This window comes from Glycine soja, chromosome 11 (assembly GCF_004193775.1).
Source record: "Glycine soja cultivar W05 chromosome 11, ASM419377v2, whole genome shotgun sequence".
NCBI classification, from domain to species: Eukaryota; Viridiplantae; Streptophyta; class Magnoliopsida; order Fabales; family Fabaceae; genus Glycine; species Glycine soja.
In genome coordinates this window covers 6,407,933-6,430,637 of record NC_041012.1, presented here as the reverse complement: position 1 = coordinate 6,430,637, position 22,705 = coordinate 6,407,933, and the positions used below count along the sequence as shown (strand labels likewise).

General features: G+C 31.5%; 2 protein-coding genes across 2 annotated transcripts; both read right to left on the bottom strand.

Annotated features, from left to right (window-relative positions):
• Nucleotides 1–8,695: 8,695 nt before the first annotated feature.
• LOC114373888 (myb-like protein X) lies at nucleotides 8,696–11,041 on the bottom strand. The gene is made up of 2 exons (XM_028331458.1): nucleotides 10,625–11,041; nucleotides 8,696–10,262 (listed from the first exon to the last, which is right to left on the bottom strand). The coding sequence occupies exons 1-2, from the start codon at nucleotides 10,980–10,982 to the stop codon at nucleotides 8,905–8,907; spliced, it is 1,716 nt and encodes a 571-aa protein (XP_028187259.1). The 5' UTR covers nucleotides 10,983–11,041; the 3' UTR covers nucleotides 8,696–8,904.
• A 4,598-nt stretch (nucleotides 11,042–15,639) lies between these two features.
• Nucleotides 15,640–22,582, bottom strand: LOC114374892 (ubiquitin domain-containing protein DSK2a-like). Its single transcript, XM_028332613.1, has 10 exons — nucleotides 22,489–22,582; nucleotides 21,922–22,251; nucleotides 20,690–21,421; nucleotides 20,300–20,517; nucleotides 20,118–20,228; nucleotides 19,591–19,649; nucleotides 18,011–18,039; nucleotides 17,290–17,379; nucleotides 17,025–17,176; nucleotides 15,640–16,056 (listed from the first exon to the last, which is right to left on the bottom strand). The coding sequence occupies exons 2-9, from the start codon at nucleotides 22,157–22,159 to the stop codon at nucleotides 17,028–17,030; spliced, it is 1,626 nt and encodes a 541-aa protein (XP_028188414.1). The 5' UTR covers nucleotides 22,160–22,251; nucleotides 22,489–22,582; the 3' UTR covers nucleotides 15,640–16,056; nucleotides 17,025–17,027.
• Nucleotides 22,583–22,705: the final 123 nt, after the last annotated feature.

The following is a 22,705-nucleotide window of genomic DNA, read 5'->3' as shown; positions in this document are numbered from 1 at the left end:
CTCATATATATATATATATATATATAAAACTAATTAACATAACTAATTAACATTTTGTCAAAAAAAATACTAATTAATATTATTTCATAAAAAAAACATTTCCCTCTTATATATGATTGCGTGTTAATACTTGACATTACAATTCCCTTTAAATGGTGTTAAGTTTAATTTTAAAAAAAATAAACTGAAAGGCTTTAAAAATATTATTAATCATGTACGCATAAAAGTATTATTAATCAAAATTGCTATGATTTGGAGAAAAAAAGGAGAAGATATAATCAAAGATTCTCTTAAAATTACTTGTACGAGATGCTTAATTCTTGAATAGAGCTTTTGGACCTGTTTATTGAAACTTAAAAAAATAATTTCTAAAACAATGTTTTTTTAGAAAAAAACAGATAAAATTTACTTATTGAAAAAAGCTTATTTTAAGTAAAATCAATTGAAACAAACACATCAGAAAATCATAAAATTATTTATTTATTCAAAAAAACACTTATCTTTAAAAATAAACTTAAACAAACTGATCTTTTTAACTTAATGGAAGTTTTTTATTTTGAAACAACTAATTCAATTATATATATATATATATATATATATATATATATATATATATATATATATATATATATATATATATATATTAAAAGAGTGCAAAAAGAGGATGAAGGTACCAGTGTTACCATTCCCGCAAAGGCACATGAGTAAAATGACCAAGAGAAACAGTAACATGTCCATCCTCTTCCTTACATCCATCAAAAGTATATCCTACCCATATATATCTTCAACCTGATACTAACAGTATACAAAATAATATATCCATCAAACCATTCCAAGCTTCATTAAGTCTTTTGGATCCATTGATAATCACATGTTGAAGAAACGCTGCTTGTGGTCCTGCTTGTAAGATTCTTCTCCTTCAAACTAATTTAGAAAATCAGTAAGCATGTAGAACAATGGGGAGTAATTTAATTAATAACGTCAAATTTAAGTATTAGATATGCAATTATGTTTAATATTAAAAAAAATAGTTTATTATCCATTGTCATCTTATTTGATTGGAACACGGTTATCTCCCATAAAAGATACTTATGATAAGTAAAAAAAAACTTAGATAATTCTATAGAAAATGAGTTTTTTTTTTATCATTTTAATCTATAGCACTTTTTTTTATCATTCTACAGAAAATGAATTTATAGATATCCAATAAGGACCCAACTAATCCTTTTCTCATTGTTATTTTAAAAATTCATGCACACTATTTTCATGCTTCAACATTTACGTTCTATTATGAATATTTTAAAAAAATGTTACAGTATTTACTTATTTAGACACATTTTATTATTTGGTTATAACACACATATAAGGGTGTGATTAAAAAAATATCAAGTGCAAAACTAAGTAATATAGTCATTTCAATAATTTCTTTGTCAAAAATGAATTTTATCAATGCAACTATTAAACTTAAAGTTCTCATGAAATAGATTTTTTTTATAGGCAAAATGGAATTAATTTATTAGGACTTTCAATTATACACTCAAATTTAAAGGTCACCCAAGGCACAATTATGTAGAAAAACAATGGCCACACAAGACACAAATTAATCAAGCTACTGCTCTTAATAAAAGTCTTCCCTTTGGGAAAAAATATTCTGCCCACCCATTTACATTACAGTGCATCTAATTAAGGTGAGCTGTATAACATTCTTTACTATTTCTTTCTCTTTTTCATTGCAATTATTTGTTTTCTATGTTAAGAAACTAACATGATTACATAAAAAAATATATTAAATCAAAACTAAAATAAGTTTTAATAAATATAATTTACAGTTACATATTCATTCGTATTGCATAAAAATAATTTTATCAGAAAAGTAATTTTATTAAAAGTGTGTCTTTACGCATTTTTACATAAGTGATTTTTAGTAATACTTTTTTGTCTACACTTATTAAAATTTTGTTAAAAGCTTTTGGCAACATTTAAAATATGTTGTCAAATATAAATAAAGGTTACAATATGTTTTAGAGGCATGAACAATACACAATATTCGATAAAATGACACCAAAACATGGTAGTAACATTTATTCATATTTGATAACATTTTTTAAATGTTTCCAAAAGTTTTTAATAACATTTTTAATAACAGGCTATTAATGATTACATGTGTTGTAGTTATGTATTTCAAAAATTAATATTAATTTATCTTACACACTTTTAAGAGTAATAGATTATTTATTATATATCATTAAAATAAACAAAATCATTGATGAAGATAACAGGCTATGTTTGATTTTGCATTGGGTGCTCCAAACTCATTTTAGAGAGTACATTTTGTTGGAAAACTCAATTTGGTTGTAGTAAGACATAAGTTTAAATTGATTTTGGTTACATGTTGGGTTACCCCAAAAATACATTTTTATATGAAAATATTATTTCAAAATTCACTTTTGTAAAAGACTTGAAATGCTTTTACAAATGATAATCGTTAAATATGTTTTAATTTCACATATAATTTGAGGTGATTACCTAGCACTTTGATACATTGAGCCTTGTTTTGACTCAAAATTAAGATAGATTAGAAATTATCATTTAGGATCTTTGTTTTGTTAGTTTTTAGGATTTCTTAATGTTTTTGTGGAGCTTTTTTTTTTTTTTATAGGAAATGAAGTTGGGAATCCCTCACTTAAGTGTGACTTGTTGTATGCTTAAGCAAGGAGGGAGAGGAAGAAGCTGAATTTTTTTAATGTCATAAGGCATCACTTAAGTTACTCAAGCTTAAGTGAGGAGAGTCAAAAGATGTCTTGAAAGGAATTAGAAAGTCTCACTTAAGGAGACATTACTAAGTGAGGTAGTCACACAAGTCCAAGCTCATATCATAATATAAAAGACCTAATGTTTAATTAAGGGGACATTCTAACACTTTTGAGACCACATTTTGTGAGAGATAGAACATCATTCTTAGGGCTTTTAGCTTGATTTCATTATGTTTTTGTATGTTTGATTTTGGGATTTATAATCAAGGCATGAGCAGCTAATCTCCTTATCTATCAAGGTTAGAAAGGTTGAATTCAATTTCATGTAATACTCTTCTTTCAATATAGTTATTCAGTTTATTATTCTTCCTTTTCTCTTAATGCTTGTTCTAACTTGATTGCCTATTACTTAATCTTAATTTAGTCGATAAACATTCTTTTAATTTTCAAACTAAGAATAGTTACTGATTGGGATTAATGCTAGACATAGGTCAATACCAATTAGACTCTATTAATTCTTGAATGTTAATGCTAGTCATTTAGGTTAGTTTGTCAAGACATTGAAAATTAATCTAAATGACTTAGATTCTTTCGCCTAAGACATTAGAATTAGAATATAATTATGAATTAAAAAAAATTACATAAATAACTAGATTAATTGAGGTTATCGCATTAAAAAGGGGAAAACTAAGTTCAACCATGACTAGTCAAATCACTCATTCTCACAAAAACACTGATTTTTTCTTCATTTATTCTTTTTAATTACATGTTTTTATTTTTACATTGTTCTTTTATTATCCAAACACAAACCATTAAAAAATATTTTTACAAAACCTTAATCTTTTATTCAAAATTGTCTAAATAATCACTATTCCTTTGAAAGACCACTTGAATGTAAGCCCTAAATATTACTTCAAAATTTGGTTTCACTTTATCATACGAAAAATCCCTAAAAAATTAAATTTAACAACTCAAACTTAAGTTTACAAGCTTTAATCCAACTATTAAAATTATTATATGTATAATAATAAATAATATTAATATTTAAAAAAAAAATAGTTTTCCCGTCCCCACTTATCTTAGGTCCGGGATCTGCCCGTGCGTGTATATATAAAACTTTTGAATATTTTGTTCAGTACAATCTAATTAAATTCTTAAAGAAGTTAATATTTTCTACGTGTATAACACTTTTGAATATTTTGTTTTTTTAATAGTGTAAATTTTATTGCTTTTAAAGTTAAAGTTTTCTTTATCTTTTATACTATCTAGGACACAAAATAATTTAAGTACTTTTTTAATTTGAGAACAACTTTACATTGTTGACCTATAAACTATTTGTGTTTAATTTTTTGAAACTTATTATATATTTTTTTCTCACACGTCTATTTCTACAGATACACATATGGGGACCTGGAATATTTGGAAACACCGGAATAAATGTATCTTCCAGGGAGCGGTGTTTGATACAGCAGCCATCATCAACGATTCGGTGTTACATTCTTGGTCGTGGCTAAAAGGATTGGAGCGTGATTTTTGTTATTCTTTTCAGCAATGGTCTTTTAATTTAAGAGCTTGTATTATTTCTGATTTGAGTGTTAATCGCTGAATATGCTGCAACCTTTGAGTGTTAATTGCTGAATATGTTGCATTTTCTGTATACAGATTTTCTGATGTAATTTGTTACTCTAAAGCACTTCTTGTGCCGTTTTATTGATATATCTGTTTTTGACGATTAAAACAAACAACAACAACATCTGACCAGCATTTTTACAAATTATGAAATCTAAACATGTTGTGAGCACTCCGATTCAATGTTGCAAGTAGCATATTGAAGGTTAATATAATCACCTTTCTAAGAAAAACGTTGAATCCAGTTGGAAGTTGGTGCAACAACAGGTGCCAAGAAAGTTGGTCCATGTTTGTTCGGTGCCACAACTCCTCCAAAGGCTTAAAAGTTAGCTGAAATTGGGAAAATATTTGAAAGAACCAAACTAGATCATTGGGATTGTGAGAGGATGAAAGAACCAAACCAAACTATTCACCATCAATAATATGTGATATATAACCAAAATTAAAACAGTTAGCATATATACTAGAGGTCACACGCATAAGAATTGTTTGGACAAATGATGGGTGATGAAATACAAAAACAGTTAGCATATAATGATTTTTGTATTTTACCATCGGCCATTTATCCAAACAATTCTGCACGTGATATGATGAATTTAGCATACAAAGTAATTAACTCATCATCAGTTAGGAAACCTTCATTTATACTATTTGGAAGATAAGCTCACGTCATTCAAGGCTCATGCATGCATTGATCTCGTGGTTGTACTCAATATAATTGAACTTCAAAGTTAAGTTTGGCAATAGGAGAGTGATCATACATTCTAGTGATGCCTCATTTTTCTAATAGGTGAGATGCTCCATGGTTAGGTTGTTCAAAGACAAGAAAAATATAGATCTCACCTATTTTTCAAGTGCAACATTTTTTTTAAAGACAGATCATATATAGGTATTTTTCATAAGATACATGCTCGAATCGATAAAATTATTATCAACCTTAAAGTTCTTTCTTTAATTATTTAATACATTTGGAACTCAAATTTAAAATTATTAATTAAGTTAAACAATCATGCTCAAATATAACATATACATTTGATGAATGTATTGCTGATTACTTGCTATTCTTGGGACTTCTATGCTGCGATTCAGAAACAAGGGACATGTGGCAAATCATATGGTATACCAAAATCTAGTTTAGCTATTTAGTCTGCTAGGAATCAGACAATAGAATTAGATGCTTGTGGATTTTAAAGGAAATATTATATTTAATCAAATTTAGACAAGTGGTCGTGGATAAAAGCCGAAGTATCAATGTCTAAATATATATTCTTTCTATATCTAGCATTAATTAAATCCAACAATTTTCTTAAATTTTCAATAAAGCTTTTTTTAAGTATTCAATCATTTTAGTTCCTAAAATTGGAATTGGAAGATGTTGTCATGTTAGACCCTAAATGAAAAAATATCAAAAAAAATCTTGAAAATGCAAATCGAGAATCACATTAATTAAGAAAAACGTTACTTAAATGATAATATGAATATATATTTAGGGATAAATAACAGTAATTAAGTTTAGGGGTTTATTTGATATTTCAAGAATTTATTTGACATTTTCTTAATTTCAGTGGTCAACGTGTGAGGGTTTTCTACTTTCAAGAACCAAATTAGTTGTTCACTTTGTCTTTTTATATGAAAAATAAAATTATTAGTAACCTGTCACCAAACTCAGCACAAGGAATACCAAAGTTTAGGAGCAATATAATCAAGGATTACAAAAGAAAGTGGTACAACCATAGTTAAACCAGTATCACTACTTCTAAAACCACAATATCAAGACCCTATATCAAGCAATTTCCTGCGTATGACAACCATATAGATAAAATGATGACCATAATTAACAACATCAAATCATAGCAGCTTCAAGGCAGCATATCGAGCAGTACATTTGTGGGATAACCTTAGGCCTTATCTGGACAGCAGAAAATAAAAAACTTGGAGGCTGCACATCCTGAACAAGTGACTTGATGTTTTACAGGTTTTAAGATGGCTTCACCAAGAACTTCACGTTTGACATTTGACAACAAACATAGAAGAATACTAGCCTGCAATAATTGGTTTGGTTTCTGTTCTTTTTGGGGGAATAGCATATATCATGTAACTTATAAATAATGAGGATGTATTATGTGTTTTAGACTGAGTTATTTTGATGGTTAAGGTGTGAGGAATTTTAAACAAGGGTTGAGTTTTGGAGATGTAAAAAGATTTCTCTCTTGTTCAATATATACTTTTGAGTACCCTTTGTATTCAAAAGAATAATACAAATCTTTTCTCTTCCTCAAAAAAATAAAAAAGTTAATTTGTGTGATTTCTATTACAACCATTAAGAAATTAATACTAATCATGTACTCTTATAATTTGCAGAGTGTCATATATATTAGGTTTTGAAAGATTTCTACACATGGCTTGGTTTATGCTTCCCTTGAATGTGAAACATCACGTTCATGCTAGGACTGGTAAAGGGAAGTTAAAATATGTCTGGAAAGTCTTGTGACTCTATTTTGGTCTCTATGATTAATGTTATTCAGGAAAAGTATTATGTTAAAATATCAGCTAGCTCGATCGTAAACACTATACCTTTTAGAATCGATTAATTCAAGTCTTAGTCATAGTTATTAGCTTAAGTTACAGAAAGCCTCTTTTTTCTTTTGTGGACTGGTGCTTTAGTTATCTGTACGTATATATAATGTACTAATTAGAAGTGGGCAAGACAAGTCTCTTGATGTGTAAATAGATTATAGAGTGCTTCTTATACTCCTTTTAATATATATTTTGCTTATAAAAAAAACTGCAAAAGTAATAACATTTTTCAATTACACATTAATTAGGACAATCTACAATGTTTCCAGCCTTTCCCTTTACTCCTACAAAATAATAATTTAATGGCATTGAACTTGTTTTATGGGTGAAAATAATCATAAATTTATTGGCGGACCTATATGTAAGTGAGTGCAAAATGCACCCTCTCACTTTGACAAATTATAATTATAAGTAAATATTAAGTGTGTTTATATTATGCCCCTGGTCTGTTTTTATACGCTGGAACACACGCTGCTTTTCAACTTTTGTATTTTTAATTATAAGATATGTAATTTATTTTATTAGATGTATTAAAATTTTATAATATAATTTTAGTGTTTATGTTTTTATCTTAACAATAATAATAATAATAATAATAATTATTATTATTATTATTATTTCAAATTAATTATTTCCATCCATTAACTTAGAGTCTTGAATTCGTTGGTAAATTAAAATCTCAATTAATTTAAGCCTAATTAAAGTGATCTATAAATATAGTCATTCCCACCAAAATTTATCCAAGAATTAATCACAAGTCATTTACATAAAAAAATATCTTTGATTCAATAACTAATCATAGGCTCTTTGTTTAAAAAGGCAGCATTTACTTAAATAGCATGCACACCCAATTATTTTTCTTATTTAGTTGAGTAAATATCAAATGATCAAGAAGTTAAGACTTGAGAGCAATATATATCAAACATTAACTCCTTTAAAAAAATCACAAATTAATAAAACTTCAGTTTGTACCTGATGTAAAAATCCTATATCCCTCGATAGGATGTAAATATATCTAGTTTAATAATGATAAAGAATTCACATCTACATTTCGTATATGTGTAATTGATTCCACATTCATTCTCCTTTATAGCTGGACTAAACAGATAGAGAGGACAGAAATTTATATCTTTCATATTACTACACTATACGCAATATATCTATATCAAATTTAGCACACTCAGCACCAAGATCTATTATTTCTAGATTTTAACACTCATCTTAATTTTTTGTAGAGACTCTCTTATATACATTACAAAATTTAAATTGTGCAAACATCAAATTTTTAGATCTATCACTACTCACAATAATGCTATTTTATATCTATTAGTTTGTATTATGGTCGTCATTTTTCTTCTACTATCACTCCATATTCATTTTTTAAAAATAACTTCCCAAAACAACCCTTTATGAATTTTGAGATTCCATCATCCTCTCAAACATATTTTAATTTAAAAATAAACTAGAAAAAATTACTAACTAAATTGTGCTTGAGTTTACAAGAACAATCTCAATATCTCAATAAGACATATTTTATAATTCATATCCCGATAACTATTGATATTTACAACTAATTAATACCCAAAAGAATTATTACAACTTGCGCCAAGCAACATTGTATCTCCCAAACAAATAAAAACGAAAGAAAAAACACAAATACAAACACAAAGGGTTCATTTATGTAATTCTATCAGCAAAACAAGAAGCACTTTTAAAAACAAGATTTATCTCTTCAGTTCTTAAAATTGATGAAAATACAAAAGCATCTCTAAGTTATTGTTCCTTATATATAATTAAAGTCTCATATTCTTCTCCCACTCCCACACTCTCTAGGAACTAGTTTTTAAAAATTATTCTATAAAATAATTTTTAAGAACTAAAATACAAAAACCGATCGATCATCACGTACACCAGCAGCAATATAATAGCTAATAGCTTCTCAGGACTAGTTTCCATCATTATTGTATCCAGGAGGAGGTTTGTTGAGGTCAATAACAAAGTTCCCTGGAGGAGGAGATGTCTCCACTTCATCATTCTCAACAATAGCAGGAAGTGCAAGCATCACTTCTCTCTTCTCCACCTCAACAACATCATCATCATCATCCTCTTCAATTTCAACAACAGCAGGAAGTGCAAGCACCACTTGGCTGCTCTCCACCTCTACAACATCATCATCCTCCTCTAAATTTTCAGCAATTGCAGGAAGTGCAAGCACCACTTCTCTCTTCTCCACCTCTACAACATCATCATCATCGTCCTCTTCATTGTTCTCTTCAGCACATTGCTCAACTTCAACTTTTTTATCAGCAGCAGAAGACTCCACTTCAGTCTTCTTCTTCTTCTCTTCCGCATTAGCTGCTGCAGGCTCGGCTTCAACTTCCTTTTCATCAGAAGAAAGCTCTGCTTCTTTGTTCAACTCGCAAAGAAGCTCCCCTCCAATTTGGACCATTTTGTCTATTGCACAATTCATTTCAGTGTTTTCTTCTGCAATATAAGGCACAACTTTAATGTTCTGATCGACAGAATCATCATGCTCCACCATCTCTTCTACTTCTTTGTTAAGGTCGAACAAAGAAAATCCTTCATGAGGCATGCCCTTGTCTCCAACGACAGGCTTCACTCTTGTAGTTTCTCTTTCAGCATCACTGGGGGAGTGCAGCACCATTTCTTGATCAGCTTCTAGATTTAGGTCAATCCCCAAAAGTCTCACCGCACGAGGCATGTCATTGTTTCCTTGAGATTCCACACCCATGTTCTTTATAGTGTCACTCTCCACTTTCATTTCTGTTTCAACATTGCTGGGAGAGTCCACTATTTCGTCAACTCTTCGATTTAGGTCCAATTCAAAACGTCCTCCATGAGAAGTGCCCTTGTCACCTTCAGGCTCCACATTCATGCTCTCTACCGCACCATCAATCTCCACTTTTTCTTCTTCAACATTGTTGTCCAAGATCACTATTCCTTCTCCTTTGATGAGGTTTGAGTCCAACTCCGAAACTCCTCCATGAGGCATGCCCTTGTCATCACCTTCAGGCTCCACATTCATGCTCTCAATGGCTTCAGTCTCCACTTTTTCTTCTTCGACGTTACTGGGCGAGTTCACTGTTCCTTCTTTGTTTATGCCCTTATTGTCACCTTCAGGCTCCATATTCATGCTCTCAGTTGCTTCAGTCTCCACATTGTCGTTGGGTGATTTCACTGTTAACCCTTCTCCTTTGTTTTGGTCCGAGTCCATCTCCACAAGTCCTCCATCAGGCACGCCCTTGTCTCCTTCCACTTTCTCACTCTCAACATCTCCACCTTCTAAACACCCAGCATATACAACAACAACACATAAGTATATATATAAATTCCCATCCATCCCTAAGTTTTCTTTGTGAACAAATTAAAAAACATAAAATTAAACTAGCACGGTGCTAACAACACACCACATCTGTAACATCTACTTCTAACACAAGTGCGTCTCATTAAATAATTAACAAGTGGGATCCAAAAAAATCATATTTTTTAATAAATTTCAGCAAAAAATAACTAGTGTTCAAAGTTGCATGTCAAAGAGTGTGTTATTACTGGCGATTCTCGGCAAACCAACCCAGTCATGAAAAATGGTTGACAATCTAGAAATTCGTATAAATATATATATAGTTGGGTTAATTTTAATTTACCTTGAGGCCGCATTTCCTCATCAACTTTTTGTTGTTCAACATTTGGGGTTGAAACGGAAGACGATTTGAAACGCTTAGAATCGTTGCTGCTATTTGGATCGGATTCGCAAAACGGATTGGTTTCCGTTGAAGCCTTTCTCTTGTGACTAACCCCAACCAAGGTGGGTTTCTGACCCACTTCGTCATTCCCTTTAGGAGCCACTGCATCATCACCACCACTCTTAATTTCCAACTGTGGTGAGAGGCTAAGTGCCTTCTCTCCATCTCCATGGGACCCTTCACCCCCTTGAATGGGAGAAGAAGCAGTGGTCATGGTGGTGGCGGCGGCGTCCATCTTCACTGACTCAGAGTTCTTCATGGTTAATGAACTGAAAATGAAACCGATCTTTTAGACTAAGGAAAACACAGAGAAACAAAAGGAATGGATAGCTGAATGTTAAGGGTAGGGTTTCGGACACATGACAAGGTTCATTATATAGGCTACGTAGAAAGTTGGCAAATGTTTAGGTGGCAAAGCTTGTATGAACGAAAAACATTTCACGTTTCATTTTTTTTCTTTAGGCGGGGGGACACAAAATAAAAATGGAAAATGCTTGTTAAATTTACTTAAAATGAATTTCTATATATACGCTCTCAAGTCAAATATATGAGGGAGATAATAGTATTCGGATTGTGAAATCCAAATTTTGCTTTTTCTTAACGAGAAACTAAATTATATTTCTACCTTTTAGATGAAACGAAGATCGTTTTGGCCTCCTTGTCTATGCTTATTTATGGCTAGCCAATAAATATATTATATATATAAAAAATATGTATTAAATGACATAATTAAATATTATTTATTCTTCCCTTTTAAATAATTAAGAGATTATTTGTTTCTATGTGTTTTACTTGTTTTGTATTTACCATTGGTGATATTCAAATTTCTTTTTGGTGAAATTCATATTTCAAATGCGCGCTCAAAGACATCTGGCTGAAAATATTGTATTTTTCCAAGCCAAACGGATATTTAATAAAAATATAAATGATGCTGCGTTACTTCTTCCTTTAACTTTATGCTGCGTTACTTTGTACTATACTTATATTTATATCAAAATAATTATAATATATTTATATATATATATATATAGGAGCGGATCCTGAGACAAGGGATCAATTAAAAAATTAAAATTCATCCAAAAATTATATCATTACTTATATAAAAAAAATATTCATAGATGTTCCAATAAATTAAATTACATTAATAATCCATCAAAATACAAAAGTCTTATAAAAAAACATACAATATATTTCTGATCGATGTCACAAAAATAATAAATGATTATTAGTTTTTCAACAATTTTTTTCAATTTATACTATCAAACAATTGATAAAAAAAATTATCTTTCATTCTATTATTACGTAGTCTTGTTACTAAAATATTAAACATAAAATATGAAAAAATTAAAAACATTTTTCTTTGATACAGTGCACCTTTCGATCTTTGTCGATATTATCAATGTTACAACTCATAACTACAACAATTACCATTATTTGCTTACATAGTTTGGAAGTTATAACAATATTTCATCAATCTAATGCAACTTGTTTATATGAGATTTTTTTTATCACTTCTTATTTATTTAAGATTTGAAAAACAAGAACTCCTCGAGTTGTAAAAAATTAAAATAAAGTTAAACAATTAAATATTAATTATATAATAACTAAAATTTAATGAAATATAATATTTAAATCCAGGTTTGTTGAAAAAGATAACATTACCAACAATTTTATAATTTGAAAACGTTAAGAGACAAAAATTAATTATATAATAACTAAATTTGATAAAATATATTAAGATAAGATTTCATAAAAAAGTTTACTATTGATTTCTTTTTTGATTGAGTTTACTATTGATTTCAATATTATAAAAATAATAATGTTAAGAGATAAAAACTAATTACATAATAATTTTTAAATTTAAAAAATATAAATTCAGTTTTAAATTATATTTATTTACTTAATAAAAAATCAAATTTCTTTAAAATAAATAAATATAAATGAAATACTAATCTGTTTTTTAAAAAATTATAAAAAAAAATAAGGGAGGCCAAACCCTCCTCCTTCCTACATGGTTCCGCCCAATCCATAGATATAGAGAGTAGTGTAATAACTCATGTTTTGTACCAGTCTTAAGATTATATTTTACAATTTATTAAGATTTTTAATATATTTTTATACGTGTGTTTGTCTTTGTGTGTCCATGTGTCTCTTTGTGCACCTACATTTTTTACTAAACATATGATCTAAAGTTTTAGTTAAAAAGGATAGACTTTGAATCATTCAAAAAGTCTTTTTAGATTTAACAAATTGACATATTTAGTAAATATAAATATTTTTTTAGTCTTATTATTATATTAATTTTATAATGTGTTCAAGTTATATTTATTTATCTTTTTAAATATTAAACATGTTAACATACATAAAAAAATTAAGTCTATAAGTTTATTAAATGATAAACTTTATCCTATTTAGAAGCCTTGTTATGCAATATAATCTTGTAAGTAAATTATCAGAATGTCATATTACACATTAAAAATAATTTTATATCATATAAACAAATTAGAATAAACTTTTATAGAGTCTAACTTGCGTATCTTGATTCTTGTCTTATCCCTTGAGTACTAGTGATTTTATTTTTCATAATTTATAGTTTGTTTAGACTAATATTTTTTTCATTGGCTAATTAATTTATTTAGGGATGAGAAATAATAGAAGTATACTTTGTAGCACATTTTTTTGAACACTTTAATTACCATTGACTAAAATTTACTGAAAATAACAATTTTGGGTGATCTTACTTTTCATTTAATGAAACCTGATCCTTATCTTTAAATAAATTTTAACCACAATAATATATGCTTTAAAAGAGTGTGTTAGAAAATATATTACTAATAGAATTGGACATAGGTCAGTCTAGATAGGATTGAGACATTTTAATATGAATGGATCAATTTTAATTAGTTTAAATTTTTTATTTGGGTCTCCATTTCGAATGAAACCTACAATCCAATCATATTCATTTTGATTTAGATCAAGTGATCAAATTTATTATTAAAATAATAAATTATATATATAAAAGAATTGATGCTAAATTACTGTTAATTACCAAATCAGTCATAAGTAATGACAATCAAAAGCCTAAAACAAAACTAAAATTGCTAAGACATTGTCATTTCTTAATACAAACAATTAAAAGGTTAACAAAAATATAAAAAAAATCATTTAATACGATGGATTGGTTCGGTCTGAATCCTTTAAATCAAAATCAGATACTCAAACCAAATTTATCAGATTTTCAGTTTTTTAATCCAAACCAATGAATCGAGTCAATCCGAATTTTTCAGTTCGGATTCATAAGTTATTATTTAGGGATGTATCATAACTACATAAAAAAAATCAGTATTCTAATAATTGAGACTTGTGATCATCTCTAATCATTAACAATCCTTATTTAGGATGTGTCATACCTACATAAAAAATTTAATATAAAATAAAATAAGCTTAAAAAAAAAATTTCAAGAAAGACAAACTATAGGCTTAAAAATAACATATAATATGCAAAACTTAGACCTTAAATTTTTTAAAAAGACTAAACCTATTTAAAGAAAACTATATCAGGCCCAACTATTTCCACCCCTAATTATGACCCATCTTAATCTTATTTTCATAGTCTGACTCTTAATTACAAATAAGGATCTTACTAAATGCACGTTCCATTTTTCTTTTAAACCCCCTTCACTAACTTTCTAATTATTTTTCCATATATATCCTTTCTTTTTCATTTTCTGGAGATCAGTGCACCCCCATTCTCTCCTCTGCTGCAACACAAGGCAAACTTAAACTCCAATTTCTTATACTCGCCCAAATGAGGCACTAACAAAATCAAACTTAAACCAACCTTTCAACAACGAAAATGCACATGGGAAATCCATATTTGTTTTTTAAAAAAAATTAAGATTTACGTTTTTGCCGGAGACGACACAGCGCCGACCATCGTTCCTCCACCAGCGACGCCTGGCAATAGATCTGGGAGTTAGGTTCCTGCGGTGAAGATCGAAGAAGCACGCTCTCCACTCCTTCGCCTGAGTCGATTCATGACCGTCGTCAGAGTCAGCTTGATGCCGCCAGTGGCTACAACGCTGATGAACAGTGGGTGGGCGGGGTTGCGGCAGACAAAATCACGGTGGATTGCGGCGTAGGTGGGTGTAGGTCACTCTGTCGACGAGGTGTGAGTCGAGGGATGACATGCGGTGTTGGGGAGGATAAAGCTGAGTGAGAAACTGACTAATTAATTCCCATTAGGCATTCAAATGGCGTATGGGGATTGTTATGATTTTATTGTCTAAGTCTTATTCATTACAGTATGAATTAAGTTAATATTATTTAAATTTTACATTCTTCAAAAATAAAATATTGTTTTTTTATTTTAAAATATCAGATCAATTATTGATTTCTTAAACATTTATACTTGATATAAATTTTATCCTTTAAAGACTTATTATATATCAATTAAGTGTTTAAAAATTAGAAAAGATAATTTCGAATCATTTAATATTTGACTTATAACACCATGTATCAAATTAACACATTTTAATTGGTATGATTATAAGTGTTTATGATCGTACCAAATTAATTTTAGTAAAGAGATAACTATTGACGTATAAAACCTTGTATCAAACTAACCATACTGTCCAAGAGACAAAGCTAACATCAAATATAAGTGATGAACAGTTCGGCCTAAACGAAAACTCGTCAATTTACTGTTAAGTTCAGATAGTGAAAGACGTTTCAAATTTTATCATAATAGAGAGGAAGAAATTACAACTATAAATTATAAAACTCCAAGGGCATATATGGAGACACCTTTTGAAAAGAGTTGCTCATGCAAAATATTATGATTGTTTGGGAATCCGCTAATTGGGTAAACAAATTATTAAGAATCTGCTGGACTAAATTATATGTTTAACCCAAAGTTTATTTATAAAGATTTGTTTGCCACGAGTCATTAATATTGTTACGGAATTTACAACAAGATTAACAACTACAGTGACAAACAAAAAGTTCATAATTATATATCTAAATTCATGTTCCAATATAACCCCTTCTTTTGAATGTATCTATGAACCCAATCCTTGCAAACAGGCAAGTTAGAATTACATGTATATGGTACAAAAGGCTTTGTACTTTCTTGTAGCTGAAGGTATAATTAATCATTGCATATTTGAGCATTGGATATAATACTAAACTCTGGATATCATGTAAAATGAAAAAAAAAATCAATAGATTTGTTTGAACATAACTCCATGACGAAAATCAAAGCTAAATGGACAAATATCTCACACCAGATTCTAGTGTTTGGGATTTAATTGCTAGTCTTGTGTCCCTACCACCTGCCAAATCAGTAGTTATAAGTTATTAAAGTATTGATACACATAAGAACCAAAAGAATATTAGTACATTAACAGTATTGAAATAAATTAAGTTGAAATTTAAGTGCTGCCACGTGTCTGACGCTAGTTTTGATATATGTACATTAAGAAAATAACTATGCTATCAGAACTCAAGGATAGAATGGTTGATCAGAGAGTTGGTCCAACGTATAACCTACACCACCATGCAAAGTTATCAAACTTGAGAGTTTATGTAGACTCATGAGAGTTCCATAGACTCGACTCGTGACTCAACTCGTAAACTCGTAAGAGTCTATTTCGTATAAAGATAATATCTATAAATAATATATTAATTAAACATTTCAACAATATAATAAAGCAAAATAGTAAATTATAAAGTTCAAAATATTTATTTAACCAAGCCTAGTAATAATACATCACTATTAGATAATAACTTGGAGAGGTTATAGTAGTGGTAGATCATTCTCATCGAGAGTTTGTTGTTATTAGAGAATAAAGGTTTGATATTATTAAAGGTGAGAATTTTGTATTTGAGAATAATACACTAAATGAAAGTATGTTGAATACTATACAAAAAGAAAACAATAAAAAATGACTTACATTTTGGTCTAATTTTTTTAACTTGCTAATTCATTGACTTGGTGGTAAACTCGAGAGTTTACCGAGTTTATTCAGAGTTTATAGAATTTGCCTAGAGTCTACGAGTTTACTCAAGAGTCGACTCGCAGAGGACAAGTGAATTTGTAAACTCGTAAAAGTTAGCGAGTTAACTCGAGAGTTTGATAACCATGCCACCATGTAAGTTCAGAGTTCTGACCATTATAATTTGGACGGATTTCCGATTTTATTTAAACACCCAAAGGCGCTTGAAAACAACAGAGTTTGAAGGGACCAAACTCAGAATATCCACAGAAGGACCTTCATGAAAGGAAATCAACCAACATTACCTGCTACTGTCCGGGGTTCCCCAAAAGCCGCTCAACTGCTGCATGTACGTTCCCTGATGTAGCAATAAGAGCCCTTATGTTCTCTTGCGTGTCAAAGAACCCCATCTCTTGAAGCTGAGAAAGTTGGGTGGCATACAATTGCTCCGGTGGCTCTGATTAAAACAATGAAGTCACGCCAGTCAGGGAGGGCAGTATAAAAACTATTTGGACAGAAGACAACATCGTAGTATAAAATCTATTTAGATAATTACAAAACTATGCTAACCATTTGATCTGTTAGGAACAGCCAGGCTACCAGCTCCAAGTCCACCAAACATGCTTGATAACATCTCCAGCCCCATGTTGTTCAATGGTCCTACCAATAAAACCATTCAATAGCAATTACCAAAAATGAGCACAAGTTCTGCATGCAATCAAATGGCAATTGCATCATGCAGCAGCCACCTTAGAACCTCATATTTGACCGTTCATTGTTACTCTAAAGATGCATGGGCCCCTCCAAGAGGTTGCACATGTATAAATCAGTTGTATGGATTTAGCTAGAAGGGCTTTAAATTTGTTTATAAGGATTTAAGGCAAAGCCTTTACTCATAGGTCACATTTTTTAAACACCCATATCACTCTGATTTATGAATCATGATCCACATATAAAGTCAGAACAAAGATCTCAGAGCGCACCACAAAATAGACAAATTTTCATTTTTAGTCTGAGAAAAAACAAAGTCCCTGCTGATCCAGATTTCACCAAACAAATGCAAAGAACAAGTACAAGGGGAAATCTAATCACATTATAATGTTCAACAGATTCAAAAATTATAATTCAAATTAAATCAAGTACCAGCAGATGATCTTACATGATAGTAAAGCAATTTGAATTGCCAATGCAAAACCATAGACACAAAAAATATTCCAAACAAGACTAACTGAGTATGGTTTCTAGTACTAAACAGAAACGAAAAAAAAGAAAGCAGAGTTCTCTTGCATACCAGTGCCTCCACCTGTTTGACCTGGTTCCCTGCAAAAGCATCCAGATAAACAGAAGATTAAGCTAGCAACAAACATTAAACAACAAAGTAAAATTCAAGCAATAACTACTTATTTTGCCACCAGGAAAAATTCCCATTCAGGGGGCTTGTGTTGTACACAGATTTTGTTTTTGTTATTAGTGAAGAAAGTTTAGGGTGAAGGAAGGCTCTCTGCAATTCAAATCAGCAACCTCAGCAATGATTTTCAGTGGGATTCCAATTTCATATGGAGGAACCCCAGACTCAAACCCAAGTCTTGCAATTGTTATGAACAAAAGGTCAACCAGATGGGCCAAACCCCCATTGGCTGTGTTGTATGCAGATTATTTATAGTGCAAAAATGAATGATGGCTTAGTATGAATAGTTGCATCTAAAGGAAATAAAGCAATTGGTTAAGATAGGGGATGAATAGTTGAATAATTAGTGGGGTGGTAAGCTTAGATAGGAGAGTAGAAGATGATTCATTCTGTTTCATGATATGAGAACTGAGTATTAGGTCTGTTGTAAGAAAAGGAAAACTCTATAAAGAGGAAATACTTGGAAGGAGAATTCTCTCCTTAGATTCTTTGTAATTCAATAAACATTATCAAAGTATTTTCCATTGTTTCACTATTTTTCTCAACTTCCCTGAAAACTCATTAACCAATTCCAGATTCCTAACACAAAGCCCTGCATGGCCCTTTCTTTCCTACCAATTCCTGATTCCTAACACATCATAGTCATTGTTGTTGCTTTTGGTACCATAACTGTAATAGGCAACAACAATGACTGGTTGTCACCTGAATGTTAGGACACTTGTGTGAACAGTATGGCAGTTATCAGTGCGTTTAGTAATTTATAGGGCAGCTGTGTTTGGTAACTTTTCTACAGTTATGCATGTCTCTCTCTTATGCATATGGTGTGTCAGTTTCTGCATTGAGTATTGTATTTTGGGTGTGATTGAGAAACCTGTGTATTATTTTTTTTATCAGCAAAAGCATATATATATATATATATATAGAACATTAAAAATAGTACAAGCAGTACTGTTGTATATACATCCTAGCATTTGCAAGGTGCATAACTGCGGTGACCTAATACATGCTAACCAACTTGAATTAGGAAGCCAAAGATCTGGCTATCTGCTAGGTACCCAACCAGCCTAACTTGTATTATATAAACTATCCCCCCTTAACACAAAAAACTATCCCTAATGTTACTCTCTGTGAGGGGACCTTATCCTGTGTTCTTCTTTTGCTGTCTGGTATCTGTTAAAACCTTTTTTGATAATTTGGTTTAATTCAGAAAAATTATAAATAACATTACCTAGATTGTGTGTGTAACTCTGTCTGACAGAAAAGTTCATCCAACTAAATATAGGGAAGTCAGATTATGTCTAGGCCTAATCCTAGTTGCAACAGAAGTACTAGGAACAAACAAATAACTACATTATAGTACAAATCCAGTTAGCCATAATAAAACGATGTTATTGTTTCTTTTTGGGGAGTAAAAAAGAAAAAGCATGTGAAAATAGAAATGCAAAGATTGTTCCATTTCTTACTGTGCTGATTGTTGCTGACCAAGCTGAGACAGAAGTGTTTGCTGGAAAGACAAGAGTTGCTGCCATTGCAAATAGGACCACATAGTTGTGAGAAAATTACTTAAAAACAAGTGTCAAATTAGATCACATTACCATTTTAGAGAATAAAATAATACAGCATCGTCCTCATTAGATCACATCTTAGAGAAACTAATTTGTCAATGCACAACAAATAAAAAAACACTTTGATCATGGAATGTCAAAGTTTTTCCCCAAAACTTTAGCTAGGAGGCCATTATCCAACCACTTTATCTATGCAACACTCATTCCAGTTAGACCTGATGCTTGTTATTAGAATTTATCACAGAAAAAACAAAAAAGAAAAGTGGAAACATTCACTATTGCCATTCTTCATACACTGTATATAAACATGACTAAAAGATTTAATATTGGACATTTGGACCACGTACTTATTAATGCACACAAAGATGAGTATGCAACCCTATGATTGAGAATATTAAGAGATCCAGAACTCTGAATCTGTCTACCTGCAGTGTCTCAGGTGAGGAAAACAGGCGTAGAAACTCTGGGTTTTGCATCACCTCCCTTAGAGAATTTAAATCAGGCATGCCACGCTGCTCATTATTGACCCCAAGAATCTAAAAGTGAATAAAAATGTTAGAGACATCAGTTCAAAACATGAAATCATAGGTAGACAGTAGGTAAATACCTGATTCATGGTCTGTGGATTGGAAAGGATACTTTGCATCATTTGTGAAATGGCTGGGTTTTGCATTAACTGGGTCAACATAGCAGTATCTGGCATCCCACCCATCATGCCTTCAAGATCTGGCAGTCCAAGCCCTCCTAGGCCAGTGGGTGCCGGCTGTCGGGCGTCCCCACCAGTAGTAGTTGACCTTCTGGTGTTAGTTTGGCCTCCTCCTCCAGCTGCAATATTCAACATCAATCAACCCAGTATTAATCGCAAGCCAGTCGACAATGTAGCTACCAGCTTGAGAATAGACCAAAAAATCAGAAGTAAAAACAATTTAAAACATCTGATGAAAAAGAGCCATTCAGTCACTGTATTTGAGGAGAAAATTATGGTAGGAAAACTTACTTCCAGTTGAGGACCACGGATTAGGAAGTGGGTTCGTATTGGGTACAGGGGAAGTTGCTTCAGAATTAGTAGTTGAGGGATTAGTGGATTGGTTCCTGACTGCTGCAGCATCATTTCCAGTGTTACCAGCCATTGTAGTGGCATTCAAAAATGGTTCTTGAACATTTTCATACATGCGTCTCAGCATGTTAAATCCCTCAGGAGAAGATTCAATGTTGCTCATTGCTCTGTCTGTATTCCTCATCATTTCGCGCATGATCTCAGGGTTCCTTGTAGCTTCGAGTGTCTGACGAAGAGTGCTGGGATCATTAAGTATGTGTGCCAGCTCAGGGTTCCTATCCATTAGCTCTTGCATCTGCGGGTTATTCATTATAAGATTCCGCACTATGTCTGGATTATTTATTAAATTCTGCATAGCAGGTGTGTTCATTATATCTCTCATTAAATTGGGATTTGACAAAAATGGTTGCTGCATTTGTTCAAGATCCGGAAAGCCCGCTCCAAATAAGCCATTGAGGCCACCGCCCCCCATCCCGTTGTTACCACCAAGTCCAGGAAACGGTGAAGCTCCAAATCCTGGCCCTCCTAAACCCCCACCCTCATTAGCACCAGCACCTCTCGTGTTGGCAGTTGTGGTATTTCCACCACCGCCACCACCACTATTAGTCCCACCAGTGGTGTTAGAAGGAGAAAAACCACGAACCAAATGGACAGTGTGATCAGCCTCCAAACCTACAAATACAAATTGAAAAGTTAGTCATATTCGTTCATTAAAGAACTACTCCAAAACACCAGTTTTCTAGTGAAACGATTTCCCAATTCTCATGTTATGTTCTCACTTCTCACCCAAGAGGAATACAAGCCACACAACATTTAATCTTCCTATAACACCTAACACAAGCAGTACTCGTCGAAAATACCACAAATTCCTCAGCAAATTAATCCTACATTATTGTTATCTTTAAGCCATACAAATGCAAAGAAGAGGTTCATTACTTAATTCCACGCTCGCAAAAATCTCCAAGAAAAATAAACAAATTACAAGAGACCGAAGAGTATGAAAGTTATAAAACCATAACAAATTAAAAAAAAAATCAGCAGACCAATAGGAAAAACACATCATATATAATTTTTCAATTAATTTATATATTAAACATGAGCCAAAATCGTTAAATCGATGCGAACAAATCAAATCAAAGTCAATACAAAAGAGAAATAAGATGGGTGGATACCGTAGCTTTGGAGGGGTTGATCATCCTTGAGGATCCGACCCTTGTAAATCAGGCGCTGTTGATCAGAGGATATATCACAATTGTGAGCAACCGCCTCCTTGAAGGATCTGACGGTGGAATCGAGGCCAATCTGAACGGAAAACTTGGAACCATTGGAACAGCGGATGTTGATGTTGACTTCGTTTGCGGCGTTCCGCTCTGTGGTGGCACTCTCAGCGGCAGCGTCATCACCTCCCATGTTGTCCGTCCAAAGCACGGCGGGGGAGGAGATTGATGTTCACCACTCCTTGATAATTGAAATTGAGGGAGAAAGGAATTGAAACCCTAACCCTAGAAAGATTGAGGAAGAATTGAAAGAATTTGGGAGAAATTGAAAACTGGAAAATTGAGAGATGACACACAGGAATCCGGACGGAAAATTAATTAAGAAAATAAAAAAAAAATACTGTGTTGCTAGGCTTATGCTATGGCTGTGAAATCGGACAATTAAAAATTAAAATAAATAGAGAAGGCAAGAAATGAGAGAACTGAGAGAAAGAGAGAAGGAGCCACGCTTCTTAAACCCACCTAGGCCCAAAAAAGAATTGATGTTGGTCTTTTTCAAGAAAGTTGGATGCAAGTGCTCAACCTGAGCGTGACCAAAGATGGCAACCGTCTCTTTGCGCTCTTATTTATTTATGAGTTTACCCTCTATGTTATCTCAAATTTTTTACACTATCCATATATAATTTTTTCTCTTAATTTATTTAACTACCACTGTAACGTTTAAAAAGGAACTGTGTTA

Bases quoted from the DNA above. Each gene is read 5' to 3' on its own strand.
- LOC114374892 (XM_028332613.1), bottom strand. From the start codon at position 22,159: ATGGGAGGTGATGACGCTGCCGCTGAGAGTGCCACCACAGAGCGGAAC. The intron at 19,650-20,117 runs GTAGACAGATTC...TTGCAATGGCAG, and splicing joins CCTCACCTGAGACACTGCAG to CAACTCTTGTCTTTCCAGCA. The intron at 17,177-17,289 runs GTTAGCATAGTT...TGTTTTAATCAG, and splicing joins TGTTCCTAACAGATCAAATG to AGCCACCGGAGCAATTGTAT.
- LOC114373888 (XM_028331458.1), bottom strand. From the start codon at position 10,982: ATGAAGAACTCTGAGTCAGTGAAGATGGACGCCGCCGCCACCACCATG. The intron at 10,263-10,624 runs GTAAATTAAAAT...CTGGGTGTTTAG, and splicing joins TGAGGAAATGCGGCCTCAAG to AAGGTGGAGATGTTGAGAGT.